Raw genomic sequence first — 25,689 nt, 5'->3', positions numbered from 1 at the left:
AGATAAAAAATATAATGGGAAAGCACAAGCCACTCTTGACTAGTTAACCAACAGTGGACCTGGAGGAATTATCTTAATTTTAGGGGGCTTCAATTTCCTTTAAATGATGAGAACCAGACTAGAGGATTACTAAAGTCAACTCTAAGACACATAAACACTTAGTGACAGTGGTTACTTCTGAAGGGAGTGAAGTAAGGGTAGAAAGGAAAACTTTCTTTTTCTTTGCACTGTATATCTCTTGGTTTTTATATGTGTAAATATTGTCTAGTCAATAAGGAAAATAATTACTAAAATAAGAATTAAGTCCCTTCAATCTCTAAAAATCTATTACAAGGAGACTTAAAAGTTTATATAAAAAGATTCCTAAATTTGTGTATTTTAACCATACCTTACTAAAGTTTGGAGGAGGGTTTTTGCCTCTACATAAATTTGAGAGGGCCCATACAGCATTTCTGGTTGTTGTAAGTCTGTTTGAATTTGTTAATAACCTGCCAAGAAAAAGAAAAAAGGAACTGTCACTTTACTTTCATTTTTCCTCTTTAGCTTTCTTCTATCATAACATACACATTCTTAGTACATTTTATAAGGCATTCAAAATGTCCTGGCAAAATAGGGAAAGAGAATTTTTAAAATTCATTATGTTTCCAGGAAAAAAAAAAAATACAGTACAGCTCTATTGTTAAAAATCTGAATCTATGATCTGAGTAGATTTTTATAAGACATAAACATATTCGAAATAAATGGTGTCATGGGAAATCTATATACTTTAAAAACAGTATTTGATTACTTTTTTTAACCATGAAAATAATACATTATACAAAATCAAGAAGCAAGGACTATAGGGTCAAATTGAATGAAGATCAGTTGTTAAGAAGCCATTTTTTTTAAAAAAACAGATTGTCTTAGAATTTTTGATATCCAAGCTGCTAGAAGTATAGAGAACCTAGGTTTAAAAAATAATAACTTAATTCAGGAGCGACATCATCAGAAATACAAGAATAGTGGAGAAGAGAACACTGGGGCATATCCTTCCCCAGAACCACCGAAAAAACTTACAAATGCTGTCAGAATCAACTTCACCTGAACTCTCAAAGATAGCAGAAAGTTTAAGGAACCAAGAAAACTTTCAACCAGGGAAGAGTTGAAATGTGGCAGGAGCACTTTCTAGCAGTATAACTTACCCTTGTCCAAACCCCTCCTCAGTCTGGCAGCAGCCTTGAAGAGAAAAGCTGGAGTTCCCACTGGAAGTTCCTGGTTCCAAAAAGAGCTAAGGAGACTTTGTTTCCAAGGAATTGTGTTTGTCTGTTTTGACCTGTCTGAGTGCTCCCTGAAGGACTGATGTAAGATGCCCTCCTTTGTTTTGCCTGAGAACTCTCTCATCAAGATCAACAGCTGATTTCTCATCAAAAACCATGGAGGATAGAGGCAATGCAATTATATATTTAAAATACCAAAAGAAAAAACTGTCAACCAAAAGGTCTATATTCAGCAAAACTATCTTTCAAAAGTAAAGGAGAAACTTAAAAGATTCCCAGAACAACAAAAGCTGAAAAAAATCATCACTAGTAGATGTTCTTTACGGAGTAACTAAAATAAGTCATTTAGGTTGAAATGAAAGGACAATAAACAATACTTCAAAACCATATGAAGAAATAAAAAACACTGCCAAAAATAACTACATAAGTAAAGTATTATTGTATTTTAGGTTTATAATTTTTTTCTGTATGATTTAAAAAATACATAAAGCAATAATTATAAATGTTTTAATGAGCACACAATGTAAATGATGTAATTTTTGACAATAACAACTTAAAGGGGTGGAACAGAGATGTACAGGAGTTTTGTATAATACTGAGACTAAATTGGCATTAATTCAAACAAGATTGTTAGAAGTTTAAAATGTTATTTATACTTCCTAGATTAATCATTAGGAAAATAGCCAAAAAATACACAGAAAAGAGAAAGAAAAGGGAATCAATACACTATGTAACCAAAAAAAAAAAAAGTCAAACACAAAAGAAAGCAACAAGGAAAGAATTGAGGGGAGAAAAAAGATATAAGAAAAAAGGTATAGAAAACAATGAAATGGCAGAGGTCCTTTCTCATCAGTATTTACACTGAATATAAAGGGATTAAACTCTCAAATTAAAAGGTAGTAACTGGCAGAATTCATTAAAAAAAAAAATGACAATCCATGAGCCATCTATAACACACTCTACAAGACATACACTTTAGATTCAAAGACACAAATAGGTTGAAAGTGAAAAGGATAGAAAAAGATTCCATGCAAATAATAACCCAAAGCTAGGGTAGCTACACTAATATCAGACAAACACACTTTAAGTCAAAAATTGTTTTAACCCATTTCCTGTATAGAAAAAAAAAAAGTGCAGCTCACTGCCAGCATTAACATCACGCATAGGAATGTTATGTTTTCTAGGATATGACATTCTTAGTAATTGAGAATTACTATATTTTGTAAATGGAAATACCACTACTAAAAACATTCTATAAACAGAATGATGTCATTTGTTTCCAAACATTATCGATATGCTAGAGCAATGCAAAAATAATAATGAAAGTGAGACAGTCCATGGCAACCTTTGTGGGTAAGGTTAGGACTGTAATCATGAGTTATCTCGAGGTAAACACTGCAACTACAAGTGCTGCTGGCAAGTATTCTCAGGGTAAATGGGAAATGGATTAAAAAACAAAGGACATTATAGATTGATAAAAGAGTGAATCCATCATGAAGCTACAACACATAAACTTATAAGACCAAATAACATATCAAAATATACAAAGCAAAAATTGACAGATTTGGAGGGAGAACTAGTTATACAACCGCAGTTAGAGACTTCAATATACTATTTTCAATAATAGATAGAACACTAAGATAGAAGATTGATAAGAAAATAGAGGACTTCAACAATATTATAAAGGAGCTAAATAGACATCTGTACAACACTCTAGTCAATAACGGCAAAATATATATTCTTTTCAAGTGCACAAGGAATATTCTCCAAGATATACCATATGTTATATAACAAAGCAAATCTGATATATTTTAAAAAACTGAAATCATACAAAGGATATTTTCTGACCACAATGGACTAAAACTAAAAATCACTAATAGAAGGAAAACTGGTTAATTCACAAATATGTGGGAATTAAGTAACATACTTTTAAATGACCAATGGGATAAAAAAAATCACAAGGAAATTAGAAAATACTTCAAAATAAATTAAAATGAAAACATAACTATTAATACAGGATGCAGTGAAAGCAATGCTCAGAGGGAAATATCTAGCTGTAAACATCTACATTAAAAGTATAATAAAATAAAAAAATTTAAAAATAAACAAAGAAACAAAAACAAAAACAAAATCCCAAATAAATAATCTAAACGTCCATCTTAAGAAACTAGAAAAATCAGAGCAATAAAATGAAGTACGCCGGTATAGTAAAAGATTTCTCATGTTCATGAATAGAAGATCTAATATTGTTCAGATAGCAATACTCTCCAAAGTTGCAATGTAATCCCTATGAAAATGCCTATTGTCTTTTTTGCAGAAATGAAAAAAATCAATCTTCAAATTCATATGGAATTTCAAGGAGTCCTAAATAGCTAAAAAAAAAAAAAATTTTTTTAATTTTAAGTACTCGCACCTGATTTTGAAACTTAACACAAAGCCACATTAATCAAAACCATATATTACTTGCATAAGGACAGATATATAGAGTAATGGAATAGAATTGAGAAGTTCCAGAAAATCCAGAAATAAAACCACACATGTATGGTCAATTCATTTTCAGCAAGAGTGTCAAGACCACTCAATGGGAAAAGAATAATATTTTCAATAAATCATGCTGGGACAAGTAGATGTCTACATGTATCCCAAAGATGTAAAAACAAGAGGTTAAACTATAAAACTCTTAGAAGAAAACATAAAAGTAAATATTCATGACCTCAGATTTGGCAAAATCTATGAAACCAAAAGCATAAACAACAAAAGAAAAAATAAATAAACTGGATTTCACCAAAATGAAAAACTTTTGTGAATCAACAGACACTATCAATATAGTGAAAAGACAACCCAGAGAACGCAAAAAATATCTGTAAATCATATATATAAGAATCTGCCCAGAAGGTATAAAGAACTCTTACAACCTAACAACAAATAACTGAATTAAAAAATATGCAAAGACCAAAATAGACATTTCTCCAAAGATACACAAATGACCAACAAATGCATGAAAAGATGTTCATCATTAGGAAATGCAAATTAAGACAAAATGAGATACTAGCTCATACCCACTAAGATGGCTTAAATCAGAATAACAAATAACAATACATGTTGGTGAGAATGTGGAGAAAATAGAACCCTCATACATTGCTGGTGGGAATGTAAAATGGTACAGCTGCCATGGAAAACAGTTTGGTAAGTCCTACAAAGTTAAAGATAGAACTACCATATGACCCAGTAATTCCATTCATAGGTATAGCCCTAAAAGAATTGAAGACTGGTGTTCAAACAAAAACTTGTGTACAAATGTTCATTGGAGCACTATTTACAGTAGTCAAAAGATAGAAACAACCAAATGACTATCATTTGATGAATGGATGAACACAATGTGGTACAGCCATACAATAAAATATTATTCAACCTAAAAAGAACTGATACATGGTGAACCTTGAAAACAATATGCTAAGTGAAAGAAACCGGACACAAAAGGTCACAATTTGTATAATTCCACTTATATGAAATATCCAGAATAGGCAAATCCATAGAGACAGACAGTAGGTCAGTGGCTTCCAAGGGCTGGGATAATGAGGAAATAGGATGTGACTGTTTAAAGAGTACTAAGTTTTCAGTCTGGCGTGATAAAAAGTTCTGGAACTACACAACATTTCTAATGTACTGAATGCCAGTAAACTGTATATTTTAAAATGGTTAAAATGGTAAATTTTAGGTTATGTGTATTTTACCAAAAAAATCTGTTCTAAAGGTTTTCCTATAAAGGGTCTCTGAGGCCTAAAACCTTTCATTAACTCTTTTAAAAATAAAATAGTTACACTGATTTTTCTATAGCAGGGGTTGACAAATTTTTTCAGTAAATATTTTAGGCTTTTCAGCCCTTTCTCTCTGTGGACATAGCATGAAAGCAACCACAGACATTAGATAAGGTAATGGATGTGATTGTGTTCCAACAATACTTTATTTACAAAACAGGAAGCACACCAGATTTGGCCTGAGGACTGTGGTTGACCAACCTGTGTTGTATACTATTCTTCTTTATCTATATAAATGAAGTTATTATGAGAAAGTACAAATCTCTTGTCCAGATTTGCTGTATTAAAAATTAAGGTTAAATTAAATTTAAAAACACAAAGTTGTGTCAGTATATATAGTCTGTAGTAGTAAAAGGTTTATATTTACTGAGAATCAAATGAATTAGAATAAAAAAAAACTAAAACTGATTCAAATGGAATTAACAAACTATGCATTAATAAAAGTTTTATATTTACTTAATTTAAGCATTAGCTAAGTGTAAATTTCAATGTGAACAACAGATAATCCATAATCTTTTATAAACTAATAACTTTTTTCTTTTTGCTCAACTAAAGTGAGAGCATCTTTTTTCTAACTTGACATAACTTCCTTCTTACTGTCTTTCTCATTTTAAATAAAACTTTGAAATTTTCTAACTTTCTAAGTCTACGTTTTTACTGAAAATTATTATAACTAGCACTACATAGCTGAGTACTGTCTGCTATCCATTAGAGTTTTATTTTTCAGTTACAATTAAAAGCTCCTTAGAATATTTAAAGAAATTAGCACTAAAAATGCTTACTTACTATTTCATAAACCATTATCAATTTGAGATATTAACAAATAATAAAATATTGTAGAGACAGAGACCAAAAGTAAAAAGAATCAGGCCAGAAAAATCTTAAATTAAAAATTTAAGAGATGCTTTTAATAGTACAAACTTCAAAATAACTCTGGTATTGAACTCCAAATCAGTATTTTCCTTTATAGCTCAGCTAAAGTCTCATATACTATGGAACATTAACTTTGGATAAGCCTAAAATAAATGACAATATAGCAAGTGATTCAGTGGCCTACACCGAGTAAGTACTTCTTGTTAGTTGAATGAAATTATGCTGAGAAATCACTTCTGTCCTTAGAAAACTACTCACTCTAAAACAAAATACCTTTTGCAAACTAGAATCTAAAAATGAATTGAATTCCTCAGCTCAGAGAGGATAGAAAATGGCACAGAAATGAAAAGAGTAAAATTTTTCTTCCAACCATCTCAATTAATTTTTTTTTCATTCTCACTACTTGCTGCTTAGCCTAAAGATTCTCTTAGTGAATGATAGCCAAGATAGATAAAGAAACCTACTGTCAAATAATTTTGTCATTTCTGTATAGGACCTTACATTAAAGGTAATTTCTTTTTTTAAAAAGTGTGTAAAGTATTTGTAAAAGAAACCACTAGATAAATCACTTTAAGTAAAATTCTAATTCTGAAAGAAAAATCTCTTATGATCTTTGTTCTCAGAACATTTCAAAATCAAATATAAAAACATGACAACCTAAATACATCATCTGTTAAAGATTCCCAACTTTGGCAAAATTTGAATTTTTATTGTATTAAAAACTACTACATATCCTTTTTTCTTTTTTCTTTTTGCAGAATAGTTATCTTAGCATAGTAAGCAACAAGTAAACAATGACCATTGTGAAGTATGTCTCAAGAGAACATAAAAGACAGATATGACACAGTTGGAAATTTTTTTCTAGTATTTTCAAGCTTTTGCAGGCATGGTTAAACATAAGCCAAATTTAAAAACATCACTGAAGAATTTAATTATGTATATAGAAGTACAGTGTAAAATATAATTTTCTTTTCCAAAAGTAGTATTACTTTAATTACATTAAATTTAGACTACTTACTCTAAAAGAGGTGGAAGTATTTCACAATTCAAAACAAAATCTCTGCATTCTGCATTGTCACCAGCAATATTACCAAGTGCCCAAACAGCCTTAGAAAAATAAGAAAAAAATATTGTTATAACAATTTCTTAAATACGATGCTCTCTTTTAAGATGAGATTTTAGTACAGAATGAACTTTTCAAGAAGTTAAAAAAATGCCAGTAAGACTAAGAAAAAAAACTTTAAAAGCATAATAAAATAAATAATATTTTAATCAAACTGAAAGGTCAGTTTTTAAAATTTCGTTACATACTTCTGATATATTTATTCTGTTCAATAAAGAGATACTGAATCTACAAGGAGAGACAACATATATCTATTTAGTGAATTTTCCAATAACCTCTACTAGAGGTTTGCTCCTATGCCCAGGACTCTACTCACTGGGAAGGGACTGATTTATAAAAGAAGAAGGGAAAGAGCGACAAAGCATAGAAAAGTGAGGTAAAGTTAATATTAAAATTGGCGTAGATTGATCCTTGAAAATAAGTTTAGAATTAGTCCAGGTTCATTATAATTTTTTAAATGAATAGTAGTAAATGATCAAATTATTTACTTATTAAATTTCATTTAGATGAGAAACTGTGCAAATGCAAATTATCATTTTATTATATTCTCGTTTCATATTTTTCATATAAGTATAAAAGTGGACATAGGTTACTTTTCCAATTGGGAAAATTTTAACTTTTAAAGCATGAGTTAATATTTTTAATATCTACTCAAGACCTAAGTTTCTTTTCATTTTTTTTTTTTTTAAGAAAAACCTTTTAAAGTAATGACATTTTCCCTCTGTGAAGTCTAATATTCTGTTGGTAGGAATATCAACTGGCATAACTCTTTTGGAGGTCAACTTTGAAATATGTAATAAGAACTTAAAATTGTTTTCTTTTGACAGGGTAAAGTCACTTTTCTCTAATGAAATAATTAAGAGGCACATAAAGATTGATATATAATAATGTTATCACAATGTTATTAATAACACTAATAAGCTAGAAATAACCCCAACGTACAACAATGAAGAAATAGATAAATTATGGTACATGAACAGATAATGAGTAATCAGTAAAATTTTCTTGGAATATAATTAATGCTGTAAGAAAAGTCTCCTAATATTAGTGATAAGTTGAGGAAAATAATTTTATATATACATACATATATATGTATATATACAGAAAATCAATTTGCATAAAAAGGATTCAAAACAAAATATTAAAACATTTGATTTTCTTTGGATGGTACAAATTGTATGTTTAAATTTTCCCTCTTAAAACAACTATGAGATAAATACAGAGAATATTTAGAGGGATACTAGATAGGAGGGGACTTGGGAGGGAGAAAAAAAAGGCAAAGGGATTAAGAGGTACAAATGGGTAGATGCAGAATAGACATGGAAATGTAGAGTGTACCATGGGGAAGATAGTTAATAAATAGGTAAGGAGGAAGAAGGGTACTAGATTTAGTGTGGTGATCACTTTGCAAGTTATGTGGATTTCTGATCACTACGCTATACAACTAAAACTGGTATATTATTGTATGCCAACTATAATTGAAAAAAACTCATTAAATTGTACAATATAAATACAAGCAACTAATTGTCTATTATATTTCAGTAAAGATGAAAAAAGCAAAAAAAAAGTTCAAACATTTAATAAATATGTAAGACCAAAAAAACTATGAGAATTTATTCATAAAATTTATTTTAAAACGGTTGCATTCAAAATTATGTAATGTTTTAAAAAGAAACAACAAAATAATCTACGTACATGTAAAAAAATAAGGATTCAGACTGGTACAGGTTTAAAATTTGGTTCAACCATTCGCTGTGACTTTGGGTAAATTACTAACTTTTCTGGGTCTCGGTATGCTTTTTTATAAATAAATGGGAATACTACTTCCTGATAGCTGAGATCACACATATATAACCCAGGATGATGTCTGAGACAGTTAATTCTTCCTCCTTTCTAATTTGACACTGAATAAAAATTACTATATTTTAGAAAATGCAATACACAGGCAATTTGGTAAAAATAAATTTCAAATCAAAATCACAAATGATACTTTCACAAGAAAATTAATCTAGTAAACATAACAGCTTAAACTAGAAATTTACCTGTTCTTGTACATCTTCATGCTCTGAATTAAGAAGTTTGATAAAAATTGGAACAGCCCCAGTTTCAATCACTACCTTGGTATGCAGAAAAGTTCCAGATGCTATATTAGTTAATGCCCATGCAGCTTCAAACTAAGGAAAAATAAAGCAGAATAAATGAAAGCACCAAAGAAATGTCATAAAAAGGAAGAAGGGAAAAAGGGAATAAAGATTTAGCTGCACAAGTCTGCGATAAAGACTGACATAATTAGTAAGATCCAATTGAAATTAGATTTCACAGAAAAAAAATCCTTACTTTAAAAGACTGTTCGATCTGGAAAAAAAGAACTAAGAAGAATATAATAAAAATTTACAAAATCATGAACAAATGAGCATATTTGAATTTATAATTCACAAAACTCCTTATGTCTACTACTAGAGAGCCAGGTGTTCTAAAATCAAGCGGTTTAAAAATAAATGAAACACTACTTAATAGAGCAACAGTATATTTATGAAATCTAGAATTGTAAATGGTACTTTTGTTTCCTGAGGGGGATCATCTAGTCCCAACCTCCTCATTTAAAAACTAAGAAAATTAGAAGTCTCAAGATTTAGGTTATTTGTGCAAGGTCAAAAAGAGCCATAAACAGGACCTGAGGTTTCTTTTCAGCAGCAGAGCCTCTGAGAAGTTACTCCATCGATTCAATTAGAATTTGGATATACTTACATATGATAGATTTATAATGGAAGCAATTGAGAAAATTCAACTCATGTCTCCCAAACAATAAGGTAAATGATTACAAATCCACAGGCAAACTGACTACAGCTTTAAAAATATTTGGCACAGTTAACTTTTCACATTAAGGTAGATATTATTATGATTAATAATAATAAAAAGGCATCCAAAAGCATTACTGAAAGGCATGAAAAGTACAGTTACTATTATGATTATGGACTAAGAAAACAATTTAAGAGAAGAATTTATATTTTAAAAAATGAAGACCACAGTCCTAACCAATTACAGGTAAGGAAATAAACTAAAAGACAATTAAAAGTTTACTCCATTAAAATGTCCTAGCCATCTCCAGGAGAAAGCATCAGTGAAGAATGGTGAATTCACAAGTCTATAGAACAGATAATTAAATAAAGAGTCATATGAGCAAGTGGAGAACAGTGGCAAACTGGAGAGCATGGCTATGATTTTTTAAAAGGGGGAAAAAAGTAACTTTTAAAAAAAGAAGAACTCCTACTCAGGTCTTCACTATGTGGCAACAAAGCTAATTTTTCTGTTTGTCAAAAGAAGCCACAAGGCTAGATTTTCACTTGAAATTCCCCAATTTTAAAATCTAATATCTAATTCGCATCTTTTAAAACACATGCAGGCCAAACAAAATTTGTGGGCGAAACTGGCTTGCAGGCTCTCAGTTTGAGGCCTTAGTTAGACAGACCAGTGTTCTGAATTAGCATATTTCATACGAACGTGAATTTCATTAGGTTTTAATTATAGTGATTAATAAATGCTCAAGCACCTAATGTTCTTGAATACTCTATGCTCTCTATACATGATATCATCAATCTGATATTAATTTTCTTCTTTTCAGTCCGCCAAACTCTCATTTATCCTTAAGACTACCCATGTAAAACTACTTTTGTGAAGTCTTCCTCGACTTCCCCTAAACAGCTAAGTTGCTATGTTGTCTATGCTATCAAAGCTCTTGGTTTATATTTGTTATAGCACTAAGCATACTATGGTATCACAGGTCCATTTATGTATTTGTCTTCCCCAAAAAAAGTGAAGAATTTCTGCAGAGAGGGACAATAACTTACTCAATTTTGTAACTATAATGCCTTACACAATGTACAGTTCAAATTAACACTTAATATTATTTATTCATATTCACTCATTTTCTCTTTCACTTATTTAGAATTAAAGAACCAAATAATAAACTAGATATCAGAAGGCTTGGATTTTAGTCTGGACTCGGGGCTTATCTATAAGGCAAATGAACTAAAAGTCATGATCTCCAGCCCTTACAGCACTAATACCTAAAGACTTTGAAAACTAATTGACAGACTTTAACATGAATAAAGTGGTATTTTCTTCAGACACTTATTGCAAATATTCTCAAGAATTTTCAGCATACAACTTGTGATGGGTAACACTCACCTGTGCAACACATTCCACTGTTTATTACTAAAATGTGAGGACCTTTCCCAAATTATTCAGATAAGTGGAACACTATCCTAAGTTGTAATTTCAACAACTATTACTAAAATACCAGTAACAGTCCTCCATTACTGACAATAACATCGATAAACTAAGTGTAGGTCTTGGGCAAATCCTGATAGCTATACTTCTGCCCTGAACTTTTACTTAAGGATATATATAGCAATGAAGGTCAGTAAGAGCAATCTTTTTTTTAACAGTATAATATTTGGTAATATCAATAATTTGCTATTAATAGCCAATTATTTGGAAGAGATCTTAAAACTGACATTAAGAAGTATAATTAAGAAGTAATGCTCTTTATGACACAAACCTAACTTTGATCCATTTTTAGTAGATTATACTGATCTGTTCATTTTTCAAAAAAAAAAAAAAACCCTAATTTTCAAATAAAATGTTTTAAGAGGTAAAAGAGTTTATCCTAAGCATTTACAACCCAAGTTAGCTAATAGCCAAAATAAATTTAACCATAGTGAACATTTTAGTTTGAGGTCTTCTAAAACAAAAAAGTTATTAAAGGTTGATAACTACAAATTTTATTAAGATCTGGAATAATTTTATAAACTTTTCCCAAAATTGTTTAATGAAATTAACAGTTTCTAGGAGAAGTTAGCACTGCAACCATGGCCACAGCAAGACAAGTAGCGCTACCTTTTCCTTTAATTGCCAAGTAATCACTGAATGCTTATGTTGCTTTCATTAGAAACTCTTATTATGTCATTTCTGGAAAAAGATTAAGAAAGAAAACTATAGAACTCACTTGTAAAGTACAATTTTCATTTCTTTCAAGAAATTTCACAAATCTCTGTACAACTCCTGGTTTCTGTATAACTTGATCAATTGGTGGATTAGGTTCTAAAAATTTAAAAAGCATTAAGTTATTACATAGACACAAAAAGACAACGATCTGGTCCCTGTGTTGATTAACAGGCACACAAAATAACTCTTAGGTTTGACTGACAAATTTTAAACTCTCAGCTGGATGTAACTGAAGAAAACAAATGTTCTCAAATTGTAATATTTATTGCAAAGCAAATTTTTTCAATAACCATAATGACAATAAAAAATTTAAATATTTACTACACAAATATTTAAATTTCTTAAGTTGAAGTCTATTTAGAAGGTCACCTTCACAATATGGGAATATTTCAGTCTAACACTCGAACACAAACTGAAGGGTAATGTTCCCACTGATTTTTTATAACTATACTCCAATTTCTAGGGATGTCTCCCTCACTATCAGCCATAAATTGTCAAATGTCTCAGTCTGATGAGGTTCTATTTTGTCAGGGTATTGTTTATTATTTAAAGAAATGCTATTGGACAATCTAGAATTCTTGATAAATTTTTATGAAACGCAGAGAGCTTCTGAGAATCATAAAATCTCTAAGAAATTTTAAAACAAAGACATGCAAAAGTAAAACAAAGCTATTTTAGCTACTGACAATCTAAGTACCAAGAACTCCTCCTCCCTTGGCTTTCAGCAAAAAGTATTCTCTTATAGTTCTCCAGAAACTATAAGATGTTCTTTTGGGTTAGTTTTCTCCCTGTTATTTATTCTCTCTAGAAATTTACCTATTTTGCTAATTTAATTGTCACTTATGATTATCATCTGTGGTAATTCACAAATCTAACCCTCATAACTGAATTCTTCTCTCCTGGATTCTAGATATTTTTAAGTATCTACTGGCCACATTTTTTTCCACAGCTTCTTTAAAATGTAGCATAACCAAAACCAAACTTGTAAATCACTATGCACTGTTCCCACTACCCAAATTTGTCTACTACTGAGTAATCTACACACCTACTCACAGGAGAAAATTTTCATTTCTACTTTTGACTCTTCCTTTTCTTCTTAATTCTGTTTGACTGTATTACTGACCATAAATAACACATATTGAGTTTAATCAGCAGAATGAATAGTAACCATAAAAGATCTGTACAAATTCTATCTTTCTGATATAGAGAAACATTACTAAGTTTAAACCTTAGAAATCATGCTCTCAATTGTTAAGAAAGGTTTTTCAGAAATGGACCTCTTTCTTCCTTTTCTTCTGTTTTCTATAAATTTGCTGTCCTTCTAATTTGTTCAAAAATCAGATTTCTGCAAAGTTAGTAAAGCTATACACAGAAAAGTTTTGTTTGGGTATTCTAAATAAAAAGTCTGAATTCCTCAAAATGTAAATTCCAGACCCTAGCTTAAACTGTTGTTAGAGTTATAAAACATCAACAGGACAAAACAATATATATTACTAATGCCTTTACATCCATCTTTTAAAAAATGAAAACAAAATTATAGTTGTAGTTACCACCTTCATCTTCTAGTTTTTTCTTTTTCCATAAGAAAATTCTAAATCTACTTTCCTATTTTTTTAAAAAAAAACAAAAACTTTTTCTTGCTCTTTCTTACTTGACGGGGGAGGGAAGCAGAGGTTGAGAGAAGGAAGAAAACAGTGGGTTTTCTGGTTTAGAGGGTGAGAGAAGTGGGTATGGGAACTGTCAGCTTTAAATATGTGATAAACAAATATAAATTTTGGATATATAGAGAGATTTAAGAATCCAAATATGGTCTCTTCCTAGCAAATTACTTTATGGTTAATTTCATCTAAAAGAAAACAAAGTGCACTTGGATCATCAGTTATTCTAACAGGTATCATGAACTATTATTAACTTTTACATTGGAATTATATTAATTGACAGAATAATAGCTATGTTATCTTCTAAAGGTGATCAACTATCATAGAGAAGATGTTCAATCAATGTGGCAATATAAACATAAGTAAAATAGGGGACTATCTGCTTCAGCACTTAAAACTAAGCAAGAGTCCTCCACAACGACAGCAACAAAAATGGAGAAATTTCTTTAAAAACTGGAATTTAAGAAAAGGAAAATCTATGATTTATACCCACAGGAGTGGCTGGCCCTGATAGAGAAGTAAATAGGAGATTCTAGCTAAATGTCACTATCATAACTTACATCAGAGGAATTCTAGTTCTAGCTCCTGTCCCATGTTTCTACCAGTGATGGTTCAAGTAAAATTACAGTAAATCTAATATTTTTCTAGACCTGATATATTTGGCAGAATCTGACATCAATCGGTAAAAGAAAGCACCTTTAATTCCTGCTCTGTGCCCAATTGGGGAAGCATAATAACACTATAAAGAAACAGAAAAAAAATCAGTGGCTCTTTGAAAAAGATATTACAGTTTAAAAGAAACAGAAGACCCTGAGGAATTTGGGCAAATGAAGATAAAATCTTATGACTAAAGAATTTAATGGGCAAGTTGCAGTATAAAAATACTGGCGGCATAAGAATGTTAACATTCTTAAACAGAACTAAATCTAAATAAATTTTGCTAATTGGTTATAATATAATGCATATATGAAAAAGAAATCTTGAAAGAGAATATAATGAACATTAACGTGATTTAAAAAGATAATATCAAATTCAAAACCCCAAAATGCGGAATCTGATAAAGAAGAGGAAGCGATTCTCAATTATACAAGGATTTCCTAACATTGCTAAGCTATGTGAGCTTCGAAGAAATGGAAAACAAAGGTTGAATGTACTTACAAAGCAGAACTACAATAAGAAAGCAAAAGCAAAAGCCTTGTGATCTTAGCTGACCTGAACACAAGATTTCTTTTATTCCTCAGGTTTTACTAAATTCTGTCTCTCTCGGGAAAATAAGGCAGCTAGCCACGGGCAATTTCAAAATTCTTATCAGTTCACATATACAACTCAGTATAGTTAGTAACTAATTCCATTAATTCCATATACAAAACACCAGATAGACTAAGGGGTAAATGTTTGTTTAATAAGTAATTTTTATAAACAATATAAAATTTGATAAATAACATAAACAGGTAAATTATGAATTACAAAAGTCAATAATTAAAGAAAAATATTTAAGTACTTGAAAATGCCACTCAATATGCTAATGCATAGCATGTTTTTTTTAAAGATAGTCATGTTAATAAAAACAGTGAAATGAATACTCATACAAACTGAAGATAGGAGTATAAATTAACACGCTGTTTATTTCCTTTGACCCACAGTTTTACTTTATAAATTTATACTAAGGAAGTTTTAGGTTGATTGAGGATTTATAGAGCTTTATGATCATCAAAAATTGGGGGAAAATGTGCAGGGAGGACTTGATGGGAAAAATGGTGGAGGGGAAGGAGAGAGGGGAGAAGCCTGAGAAGCTGTAGTGAGCTGGCGCCACCGGCAGACCTAAAGGAGAAGCAGAAAATCCTGTGAAAACTAAGATTATTTCCTCCAGTAATGGAGGGGGAAGTTCCAGTCACAGCACTGAACAGACCTCCCAACAAAGCCTACAGAGATCTCCACATCTGGATTTGCCATTTGACAAAGAAAGCCTCAGCCATATCCCTCAAACTTGGATCAGGAAAGCCTAAGGAAACTTTTCTAACTCTCCCTCCAAAAACCCTTTCAGTAACAGCAGCTGTTAATGAAGATGAAGATAGTGAACCAGAAAAAATGCCTCCAGAAGCAAAGATGAGGATGAAGGATACTGGAAGCGATACATCAACGTCAACAGGACAAAACTCCTTAAATAAAGGAAAGTATGGGTTTTCTGATAACCAGAAGCTATGCAAGCTATGAAATATCAGTGGCCAAGACAATTAAATAATGTGTTTTGAAACTGGGGTGTGGGGTGGGTATGAAGTTAAAAGGAACAGTTTCCTTTTTAAAGAATGGTATAAGACTATCTTTGGAGCCACTTTTTTTTTTTTTTAAGACAGTGGTATACTAATAAATGACAGTTTGAAATTAGAGGTAATTTATGTTTTATACACAGACTTTAAGACATCTGCTAATTTTGTAGTTTCATGTGATTAGTTTCCAAAGGTTACAGATAATTTTAAAAATCAGAAATGATACCTTTTTAAGAACTGCATATTTTTTTAGATACAACTATTAGCACATTAAGAAAGAAGCAAAAAGTATTGTCTGTTTAAACTGTAAGCAATTCCTCTCTAACTCCCTTATTAATCTAAAAATTCTGGCTCCCCGGAACAGCCTTATATTGTTAAAATGTTACTTTATTTCCTAGTGGGCATTTGTTTTGTTTTAAGTCATAAACTGAATATTGCATTACTATCAGTGGATACAGATGCTTAATTCTTTAAAAATTTTTTTTTAATTTTATGTAAACTGTTAAGTATTTGAAATAGCACACTTCCCCCTAACAAGTCTTGTCTATCTTCATTAGTCTTCAAAGAACGACCATTTGCTACCAAAGTAAATCAGTATTTTGAATATGCTTCTCTTAGTTTTTCTTATTAGTTAGTTCCTATAAGCATTTCCACCAGATCTTGAGGCAAGTCATAAGAAAGCTGTTCCTTTTAAAATACAAACCACCTCCAAAAATTTTAAATGTAAATAATACTTAAATATCTGGATGTTTTTATATTTTAAAAGGTAACAAACCCCAGAAAAAGCAACATTGTATGAAGAAGAAAAACTTTGTCAAAACATTTAGATTACTAACTTTTGAAATCCAATTTGATTTGAACTTACTATAGGAATTCTTATTTGGTCCAATAATATGGTTTAAGTGTATACATATTAACCAATGGCCTCTCAAAACCAAATTTTAGGTACTGAAAATAGAAGAAAATCATTTTACGGAATCTTTGACCACATATACTTTGTCAGAGCTGTGTGTTATAGGGTTATTTCTATTTTGGTTTTTTGTATTTTTGTATAGTATATGAATTCTTTTTTAATGTGAAAGTTAAACACATCCTTAAAGACACAGTCATAGATAAAAGAAAAATACAGTATAATAATTTCCTTAAAAAATCCTATAATGTTATATTTATAGGCAGCAGCTTCAGACTGTCTTAATGGTGGTAATTACCTGCTCAGGTCTTTTAATAGATAATTCCAGAGAAGCGCATGTATGTATTCCTAACACTTTGTTCACTTCCATTTAAGTTTAGAGTAAGCCCTAAGTAAAACAATGGAAATATGCATAGAACTATCTATCAGTTCTTACTTACATGATGATTTAATTAAATTAAGATACATTAATTCAATTTGCTTTAATGTAGGCAAACTTATCATTTTTATCCATTTTAAAATTTACGTTAAAATAACATCCCTTTCCTACATATTTTCTTGACTTAAATGAAATAGTAAGGTCAAGATGGGAAACAGAAATGACTGAGATAAATGTCTTTACCAAAATACCAATAAATTTGTCAAATGAAAAAAACTGGGAAAAATTAAAGGTCTGATTGATTGATCATACTATGATGTTATGCTGTCATTTAAAAAATTACGTCTGGAAAATATTTCTACAGGAATTTAAAAATATGTTTCTATAACTTTGTTTCTTGGCAATAGAAATAATGATTTTTATATTTGCTTCTTTTAATTCTTTTACATTTGCAAATATTCCACAATCAACATGTGTTACTTTCATAATATGTTTTTTAAAAAACAAATGTTATCTAAAAATGTATTTAAACAATCATCTATTGGACACTTCAGCTGAATCCATGTCTTGACCACCATGAATAACGCTGCTATAAACATCAGGTACATATATCTTTGCGGATAAGTGTTTTCAAGTTTTTTGGGTAAATGCCCAGAAGGGGAATTGCTGAATCATACGGTAATTCTATTCTTAATTTTTTGAGGAACCTCCATACTGTTTTCCATAGTGGCTGTTCCAATTTACATTCCTACCAGCAGTGTCTGGGGGTTCCTTTTTCTCCACAACCTCTCCAGCACTTGTTATTACTTGTCCTGTCGACGAGAGCCATTCAAACAGGTATGAGGTGGTATCTCATTGTGGTTTTGATTTGCATTTCCCTAATAGCTAGTGAAGTTGAGCATCTTTTCATATGTCTGTTGGCCATTTGTATATCTTCTTGGCATACTTATATGTGGGATATAAAACTGAAAGCAGCAAACAAACATGATAAACAAACAGAGACACATGGACAGCAGATTAGTGGTTACCAGAAGGAACGGGGCGGAGAGGTAGATAGGGGGGTCAAATATATAGTGACAGAGTAAATTTAACCTTGGGTGGTAAACACATAATGCAATACACATATGATGTAGTACTGAATTGTATACCTATATGATTTTATTAACCAATGTCACTCCAATAATTTTAATAAGAAAACTACGAAAAATTAAAAAACATATTTTAAAGAAAAATTGAGAGCGCCTGTCAAAGAAAAGTGCCTTAAAATAAAAAATACCTCATAAATAAAACACTACAATAAAATCTTGTAATATCAAATAAGGATACTGAAAATAATTCTTGCCTTTAGAAAGCAGTTTTCTAAATTTCTGTGTTGCTGTTAGTTGTTGGTCAGCATTATTAGAAAAAATCATCTGAACCATATCTGTGGTAATAATTTCTTCCTAAAATAGAAAAAAATAAAATTAATTTATCATTTAAATATTTTACATGAATAGCATTTGCTGCATCCACTATTTTTGAAATATTGTTAAAGTATAATTTGAAATAGATTTTTGTAATATCTACCTCTGGAATAGGTACAGTGGAACTTATATCTGGATCCTGGATAGGACTTTCTAGCATAGATTCATCATTTCTGGGCAAAGAGACATTTCTGCGTTTGAACAGCTGTAATAAAGAGAAATTACTTTATACATTGAGCTTTCCTTAAAACACTGCATTCCCATGAAATTATATTTTTCATTTAAGTCAATAAAACAAACTAGTTTGTTTTATCATTTAAAATTCTGAATATTTTAGCATTTCCCAATCGCTATATGATGAAGACCTAAATTATCAACACAAAGCTAAGACTTTCTGGGCTAGGTTGGCTCTTGCCTTGTAGAATGCTTTGGGTCATTCTTAATCAGATCTTTTACCACCAAAGGCCAGTCCCATCCGTAGAATACACACTGACATATTATAGCATGTGAAAAAGCACATATGCCCACACTGGATTATGAGATGTCTAAAAATTTTTCTAAGAAAATCTTAATTAAAAAGTAAATCTGTTACATGGGAAAGATAATGTGGTATATTAACAGAACTAATATATCAGATTAACAAGGAATAGAGAACTCTCAAGAAAGATGGCCCTATGCTTATTAATTCAACAATGGATAAAATTTTTTTAAAAAAGAGAGCAGGAAAGAGATATGGTGACTAATGGAGATTTAAGGGGACATCTCCTATATCAAAATTGAGGGTAAAAAAACTTATACTTTTTATAACTAAATAAATTCTGCTCTTCTTCAGTCTGTACACATGGATCTAATCATTCATTCAACAGATTTTTTTTGAGCACCTATGATAACATAGTAGGGTCTACACTAGCTAGTACAGATAGAGAGATGTCAAATTATAATCATATTTCTACAACAGGCCTTTTTCTCTACCATCTTCATTGCTAGTCCTTTTCACACATTAGTTTTAATTCATGTATCTGAGGATCGAATCCTCCTTATTATTTACAAATTCTAAATGTAAATATATCTTGAAATGAAAAATGTTGAGATGTACTCTTTTAAATGATTTTTTTTCCCTTATGTCACACAGACAAAATTCAAACACAGAAAGCTAAGAGATCTGGCTGATGAGATTATAGGAAAAACTGTATGAGTAGCATAGGAAAAACATTATAATTAACTTAGGGGCATGAGCAATGAAAATCATAAAGCAACAAATGAAATAATGTTTTTTTAAGAGAAAAATGTTACAATGACAAATGGAAATGATCTAAATAGGCTCAAGAGTAAAATTCTCTTAGCATTGGAGTAGAAATATAATTAACATAAATATTTATTGATACAACAGAAAAGCCATTCCTGTCGGTGATTTAAAATAGCACAGGAATCTGATTCACGAATTTGCTAATATTCCTGATGTCCAATAAATGTAAAAATAGATTTCTCTATATTCGATTTCCTAAAACAATTTTCAATTAAAATTATCTAAAAATTCACAATAATAATACAACTTCTAAAATCTGCATATAATGTTTTTGTGTTAAACAGAGAATTATTTTAAAACACTGACCTGTTCTTCCCTTTTTTGTTTTCGAAGCTGTATTCCTTCTTCTTCTCTTCGTCTACGCATCTCTTGGGGATTTAGGGCTTTATTCTTATAACTTTTCATCCTATAGTTATCTTTCCCTGGACTAGCCATGGCATCTTAAGGTTGGGAAAGAAAAAAGAATAGATACTGATAACTATCAAAATAACATGAAATGTTTACCCTGGGGCTACTAAATTCAGGCTCACCGATTAAATAGGCACAAAACCCCCTCTGAAAATTATGTACAAAGAACACATTCCCTCATTTCCACATCAAATTGGAAAAAAATGACTAAATATTTTAGTACTAAACTATCAAACAAATAGCAGATTCTGGTCTAAACATAGACAAAGCCATTACCCTAATTTCCATGAATCTAAGATGCATGCATCCCTGGTATTTTAACCTTTCTTAAGTGGGATGCATCTTAAAATCACTGTCAGCCAGGAAATAGTTGTGTAAAAAAATTCTAAATTACAGATTCTGGCAAGATCAAGAAATAACCAGTAATGATGTGTCTTATTTTCAATGGAATATGGTATCAGGCTTCAATAAGCACACCTCAAATATTTACTGGGGTCCAGCTTCCTTCATTTACTAAAGGCACTGCTTAAGAATTAAGGCCACACAGGTTATGACTTGAGTCATGGCTGCAATGCCAGTTTTCATTACTATAGTATAATTAGTTTCTTTTAAATACTAAAATACTTATATACTTTATTTTTAAAGTTTTATTACAAATGTATTTTAAAATATTATTATTTATATAAGCAAATAAGCATACTTAAAATATTTATTTTATACAAATATGAAATTTTATGTTTGAAATAGATGTAATAGTTTTACTTTTAGAAAAATTATAAACACTTTAATAATAGTATATGGACATTTTGCTCTCTGAAATGAATACTAAATTACTGATATTATAACCAATCCTGGATTTACACATTAAAATAATGAGTCTAACGCAGGGTTTCAACTTGAATTTAACATGAGAGATAATTAATGGCTATCCAGAATGTAATTTTGATAAATTCTGAGAACATATCCATGTCCAACAAGAGAGAATGTTGTGATCAACTAGCACTTATGAAAAAAATTGATCAGAGAGGAGGCTGCCATTTATCTGCCATCCCTAATGTAGAAGAGATTAGGTTAATGAAATGGCAAATTCTATTTAAGTAGTAAAGTACACTAAAATATATGCATTCACTCCTATGACAGCACAGAACACATAGCTACAAACTATGCCTTAAGGAGCTCAGAAAATCTCAGTTATCCTATTTTAAAGTATTAGCAAAAATTTCCCAGGGAAAAGGACAAAGAGTGAAAAGGGAAGAAATAAGCATTTCAAGCAGATGGAATATATATAAAGACAGAGTTCCTGAAGGTGTCCGGACATAAATACAAAAAAGTAAGAAATTCTGTATGCCTGAACAAGAGGACACATGTAAGAAGGGGTAGGAGATAAAGCTATAACGGTAGATAAGAACATATATGGCTCTTACAATATGGTTGAGAAAGAGGACTCAATCCTAAGAAACAGAAGTAAAGTAATTAAAGAGAAGGCTGTTTCAAACCTTGATGATGAAGACCTAAATTAAATTAGTAGTTGCACTGGAAATATAGAAGACAGTTTGATTCCGGAAACATTTTGGAAACTGATTCAATAGTTAGAGGCCAAATGAATTTAAGGAACATGTGGTGAGGAGAAATGAGAATTGAGGATAACGACATGGTTTTTAGTTTGAGCTATTTTAGTATTATGACAAAATAACCCAAAACAGAATAAAGATAGAGGATCAGAGTGATGGTTTTGTTTGCTTGCCTACTTGTTTTTGAGACAAAAATAATGAATTCAATTTTTTTTTAACTATATGGTAAAAGCACTCTTTTTGTATACAGCTCTATGAATTTAACAAATACACAGGCATGTACCCATCACAATTAAGATACAGAACAGTTCTATCATCCCCCAAATATTTACTAAGGCTGCTCCTATTAGCCTTCTTCGGACCCTTAACACCTGGCAACCACTGATTTGCTCTCTACTTCCAGAGTTCTGCCTTTTCCTGAATTTCACATAAATGGAATAACAGGATGTAGTATTGAACTGGCTTCTTTCATTTTGCATAGTGTATTTGTGAGTTGGCCATATTATCGGCATGTACCACTAGTTTATTCCCTCTTACTATTGAGTAGTATCCTACTGTATGAATATATCACAATCTATTCCATTCATTAGCTGAAGAACATTTAGGTTATTTCTAGTTTAGGGCAGTTATGAATAAATCTATCATAAATATTCATGTACAGGTTTTTGTGTAAATATAACTTTTCGTCTTTCTTGGATAAATATCTAGGAGTAGGACTGATAGATAATATGGCAAGTGTATGTTTCACATTTCATAAAAAGCTGCCAAACTGCGAAGTAACTGTTTCATTTTGTATCATCAATGTATAAGAGTTCTTGTTGCTCTGCATCCTGTCTACACTTGGTATTGGCAGGAGTTTTGTGGTTGTAGCCATTCTATAGGTGTATAGTGATGTTCATTTTGAACATGTTAAATTTATAGTACTTAGGGCACATACAGGAGAATCTGACTTATAGATGGTTAAAAATATGGGTCAAAACTCAGGAGAAGAGTCCTGACTGATCATCCAAGATCATGTAGAGCTATAAAAGAAAGATGACCAAAGGTGAAATTTTGAGGATTTTCATATTTTAGTGGGAAAGAGCAAAGGAGACCAAAAAGAAATAGGTCAGAGAAAGAGAAGAACCAGCAGAAAATAAGAGTCATGAGAAAGAGAAAGGAATTCAAAAGGTAAAAGAGTATTTCACTTATGGTAGCAATAAAAACAAGCCACTTAATTTATGTGTTTACTGATTCACCTAGCAAATATTAGTGCCTACAATAGGCCAATTATCACACAAGACATAAGATTTGATAATTAGGTCACTGGTAAAGATAGGAAAGAAATTTCATTAGTGGTGTAGCTAAAGGTAGAACAGAATAAGCTGAGGACTTCAGAATGATTTAAAAGGTACTTTGTGCCTTTGAACTTAACATATGTATATTCCAGCTTACTAAAGTACATTTATAATTGGCCCAAATCCCTCTTTAAAATATTTAATGAATTAATTTCAGCAATGCTGCATGCACCTAGAAATACTTGTCATTAGAAACAGCTCAAACTTAATTAATAACAATGTATAGCATTGTTCTCTAATTATTTCATTCATAAAAATTCTTTCTCATTAATAAGAGCTTAGTCTGTTGGAGGGGAAAATAGAGATTAGAGTTCATCACAGAGCAAACTGAGCTTCAACATTAGTTGCTGAATTACACTCAATAAGTATTAAATATTTTAGAAAATTAAATGTTCACAGCAATAATCCTCTTAAAAATATTTATCACCTATACATTAGGCCTTATCTAGGCCCTTGGCTTCTAAACTTTTTGATCACATATCCTTATGTATGCAAAATATATTTGTGCATTCATCCTCAATGTTTATTTATTAATATACACTTATTACTAGCCTAATAAACTATCCCATTATAAAATTCACAAATAAAAAAATTTTAAATAGTTTTAAAAAGTAAACTAATGGAAGTTCTAATACTCTTCTCCCCACACCTGATTAAGTCACCTTGTACCTTCCCCCAGCACACACACTAGACACTACTTTTAAGACAATTAATCAGGGAGTCCACATTAAAACCTTTCAATATAAATGTTAACCAAATAAAATCTAGCCCCAACAACGCCTTTATCGTTTGTTCCTTTTTCTTCTACAGTACTAACTTCTTGCCTCTTATTTAACACCTGCATTCTTGCTGCAGTTGCTTTAAAGAGGACATAAAGCCTACAGACAGTGATCTCTAAAGGTGCCTCACCCAGTGAGATAGTTTCGTTCTCTGGAAAATAACTTTGAATACTATATTTATAAGACTGCTGTCATCACTCTGCAGCCTTTTGGCTAAGATCAAGTGTAGTATTTGTACTTATCAGTTTAATAAAAGCTACTGTCTCGTATAAGTTATTTTAAATATAAGAAATGCTATTCAGACACTTCAAAGTTGGAGAATAGAGGAATTTTCAGGCATAAACTTATTTTTTATTTAGCTCTTTGAAAAACTGTGTTGATGAGCAAAGAACTGTAATCTAAAAAATTTTTTTACATCTATTAATGGGATTTCCTGTGCCCATAGTCTCTATCTCTATGGGTTTGGGTGCCTATTAGTAAAATTACAAGATCCGTATGAAGGGGGAAAGTGTGTCGACTACAGCCCCTACAACCGACAAAGCAGTACTCAAGATCTAAAGAAAAGAACTGTCTTGTTTACCCAGAAACTAAGTCACTTTCCTACAGAATATGAATCATTGAGTGTTGTAATGAAGACACATTGTCAGAAGTTTTTTATAATGCGTTACAAAAGCCCAAGAGTAAAAGCCAATGTCATATATCTTTCTGAAGTATCACTGTTCCATTTCACAGCTTTCAGATCCTTTCATATCTTAAACATTTTCGAGGAAACTACTAAATTTTCGTCTTGGACGGGAGTTGAAAGACAATATTCCTGAGAGGTACCTAACCCACACCTGCCAGTGTTAGGACTAAACCCTTCCAGGCATCTGCATCCCAGTGAAGGAAGGCAGCTGGCCAATGTAGAAGGTGCAACCTGTAGGCCCCCGGGACCGAATCTGCCTTATTCTGGACACTATGGTACTTTTAACAAGCTGCCAGACACAGACAGAGGCTGAGTTCCAGAAGTGAGTTGTCAACGTTGATAAGAGCACACACCGAGAAGAGAAAATACTGAGAAACCGTGAAAGAGAGGGGCGAGTAGATGAGACTGGCTGCCTGAAGCTCCTTCCGAGGACCAGCGTTGCTAAGAGGATCTGGACTCCCCGCCCTTACGCGTTGGCAAGAGAAAGGTCCGGCTGCCACGCCCCCGCCACCGCTATCTCCCTTAAGGGAACCATGAGAAAACCCCAGACACAGCCTGGTCCAAAACCCTTCGCAAGAAAAGGGGTAAATAAAAATAGTGGCCTAGGAACCAGTAGCTCCCCAAATGACCAAACCCGAGGCTCACCCAACCTAGCCTGCGTCACTCCCACTTACCCATTAAAGTTGCACTATCCGGTTCCCTGACCTCCAGCCCCCCGCTGCGGCGTCTGCTGCGGGTGACAGTGGGGTCGCCACTCCGCCCCTAGCGTTGAGCGTAGCGACTAGGTTTGCAACTTAAGATGGCGGCCACCTGCGCCCCTTCCCCGAGACCCCGAGGTTCGGCTCCCAG

The 25,689-nt window shown here is 31.6% G+C and overlaps 1 protein-coding gene and 2 pseudogenes across 3 annotated transcripts in view; 2 read left to right on the top strand and 1 right to left on the bottom strand.

The window, feature by feature from the left end:
* KPNA5 (karyopherin subunit alpha 5) overlaps window positions 1–25,689 on the bottom strand; it is a 45,762-nt gene extending 20,073 nt beyond the window's left edge. Inside the window, exons 1-9 of one of the 3 annotated variants that reach the window (XM_039870949.1) lie at window positions 25,515–25,669; window positions 21,433–21,519; window positions 20,367–20,500; window positions 18,858–18,959; window positions 18,634–18,733; window positions 12,079–12,173; window positions 9,113–9,244; window positions 6,966–7,054; window positions 389–488 (exon numbers count right to left, since the gene is read on the bottom strand). In XM_039870949.1, coding sequence (XP_039726883.1) covers window positions 389–488; window positions 6,966–7,054; window positions 9,113–9,244; window positions 12,079–12,173; window positions 18,634–18,733; window positions 18,858–18,959; window positions 20,367–20,500; window positions 21,433–21,436 — 756 coding nt within the window. In that variant the 5' untranslated portion in view covers window positions 21,437–21,519; window positions 25,515–25,669. Of the gene's footprint in view, window positions 1–388; window positions 489–6,965; window positions 7,055–9,112; window positions 9,245–12,078; window positions 12,174–18,633; window positions 18,734–18,857; window positions 18,960–20,366; window positions 20,501–21,432; window positions 21,520–25,514 lie in introns of all 3 variants that reach the window. The other 2 variants (XM_039870939.1, XM_039870960.1) reach the window with 2 other exon arrangements.
* Window positions 15,490–16,207, top strand: LOC120608978 (PEST proteolytic signal-containing nuclear protein-like; annotated as a pseudogene).
* On the top strand, window positions 24,349–24,464 carry LOC120610680 (uncharacterized; annotated as a pseudogene).

Source organism: Pteropus medius, unplaced genomic scaffold (genome assembly GCF_902729225.1).
Source record: "Pteropus medius unplaced genomic scaffold, Ma_sr-lr_union100, whole genome shotgun sequence".
NCBI classification, from domain to species: domain Eukaryota; kingdom Metazoa; phylum Chordata; class Mammalia; order Chiroptera; family Pteropodidae; genus Pteropus; species Pteropus medius.
This window is presented reverse-complemented; position numbering and strand designations above follow the sequence as displayed.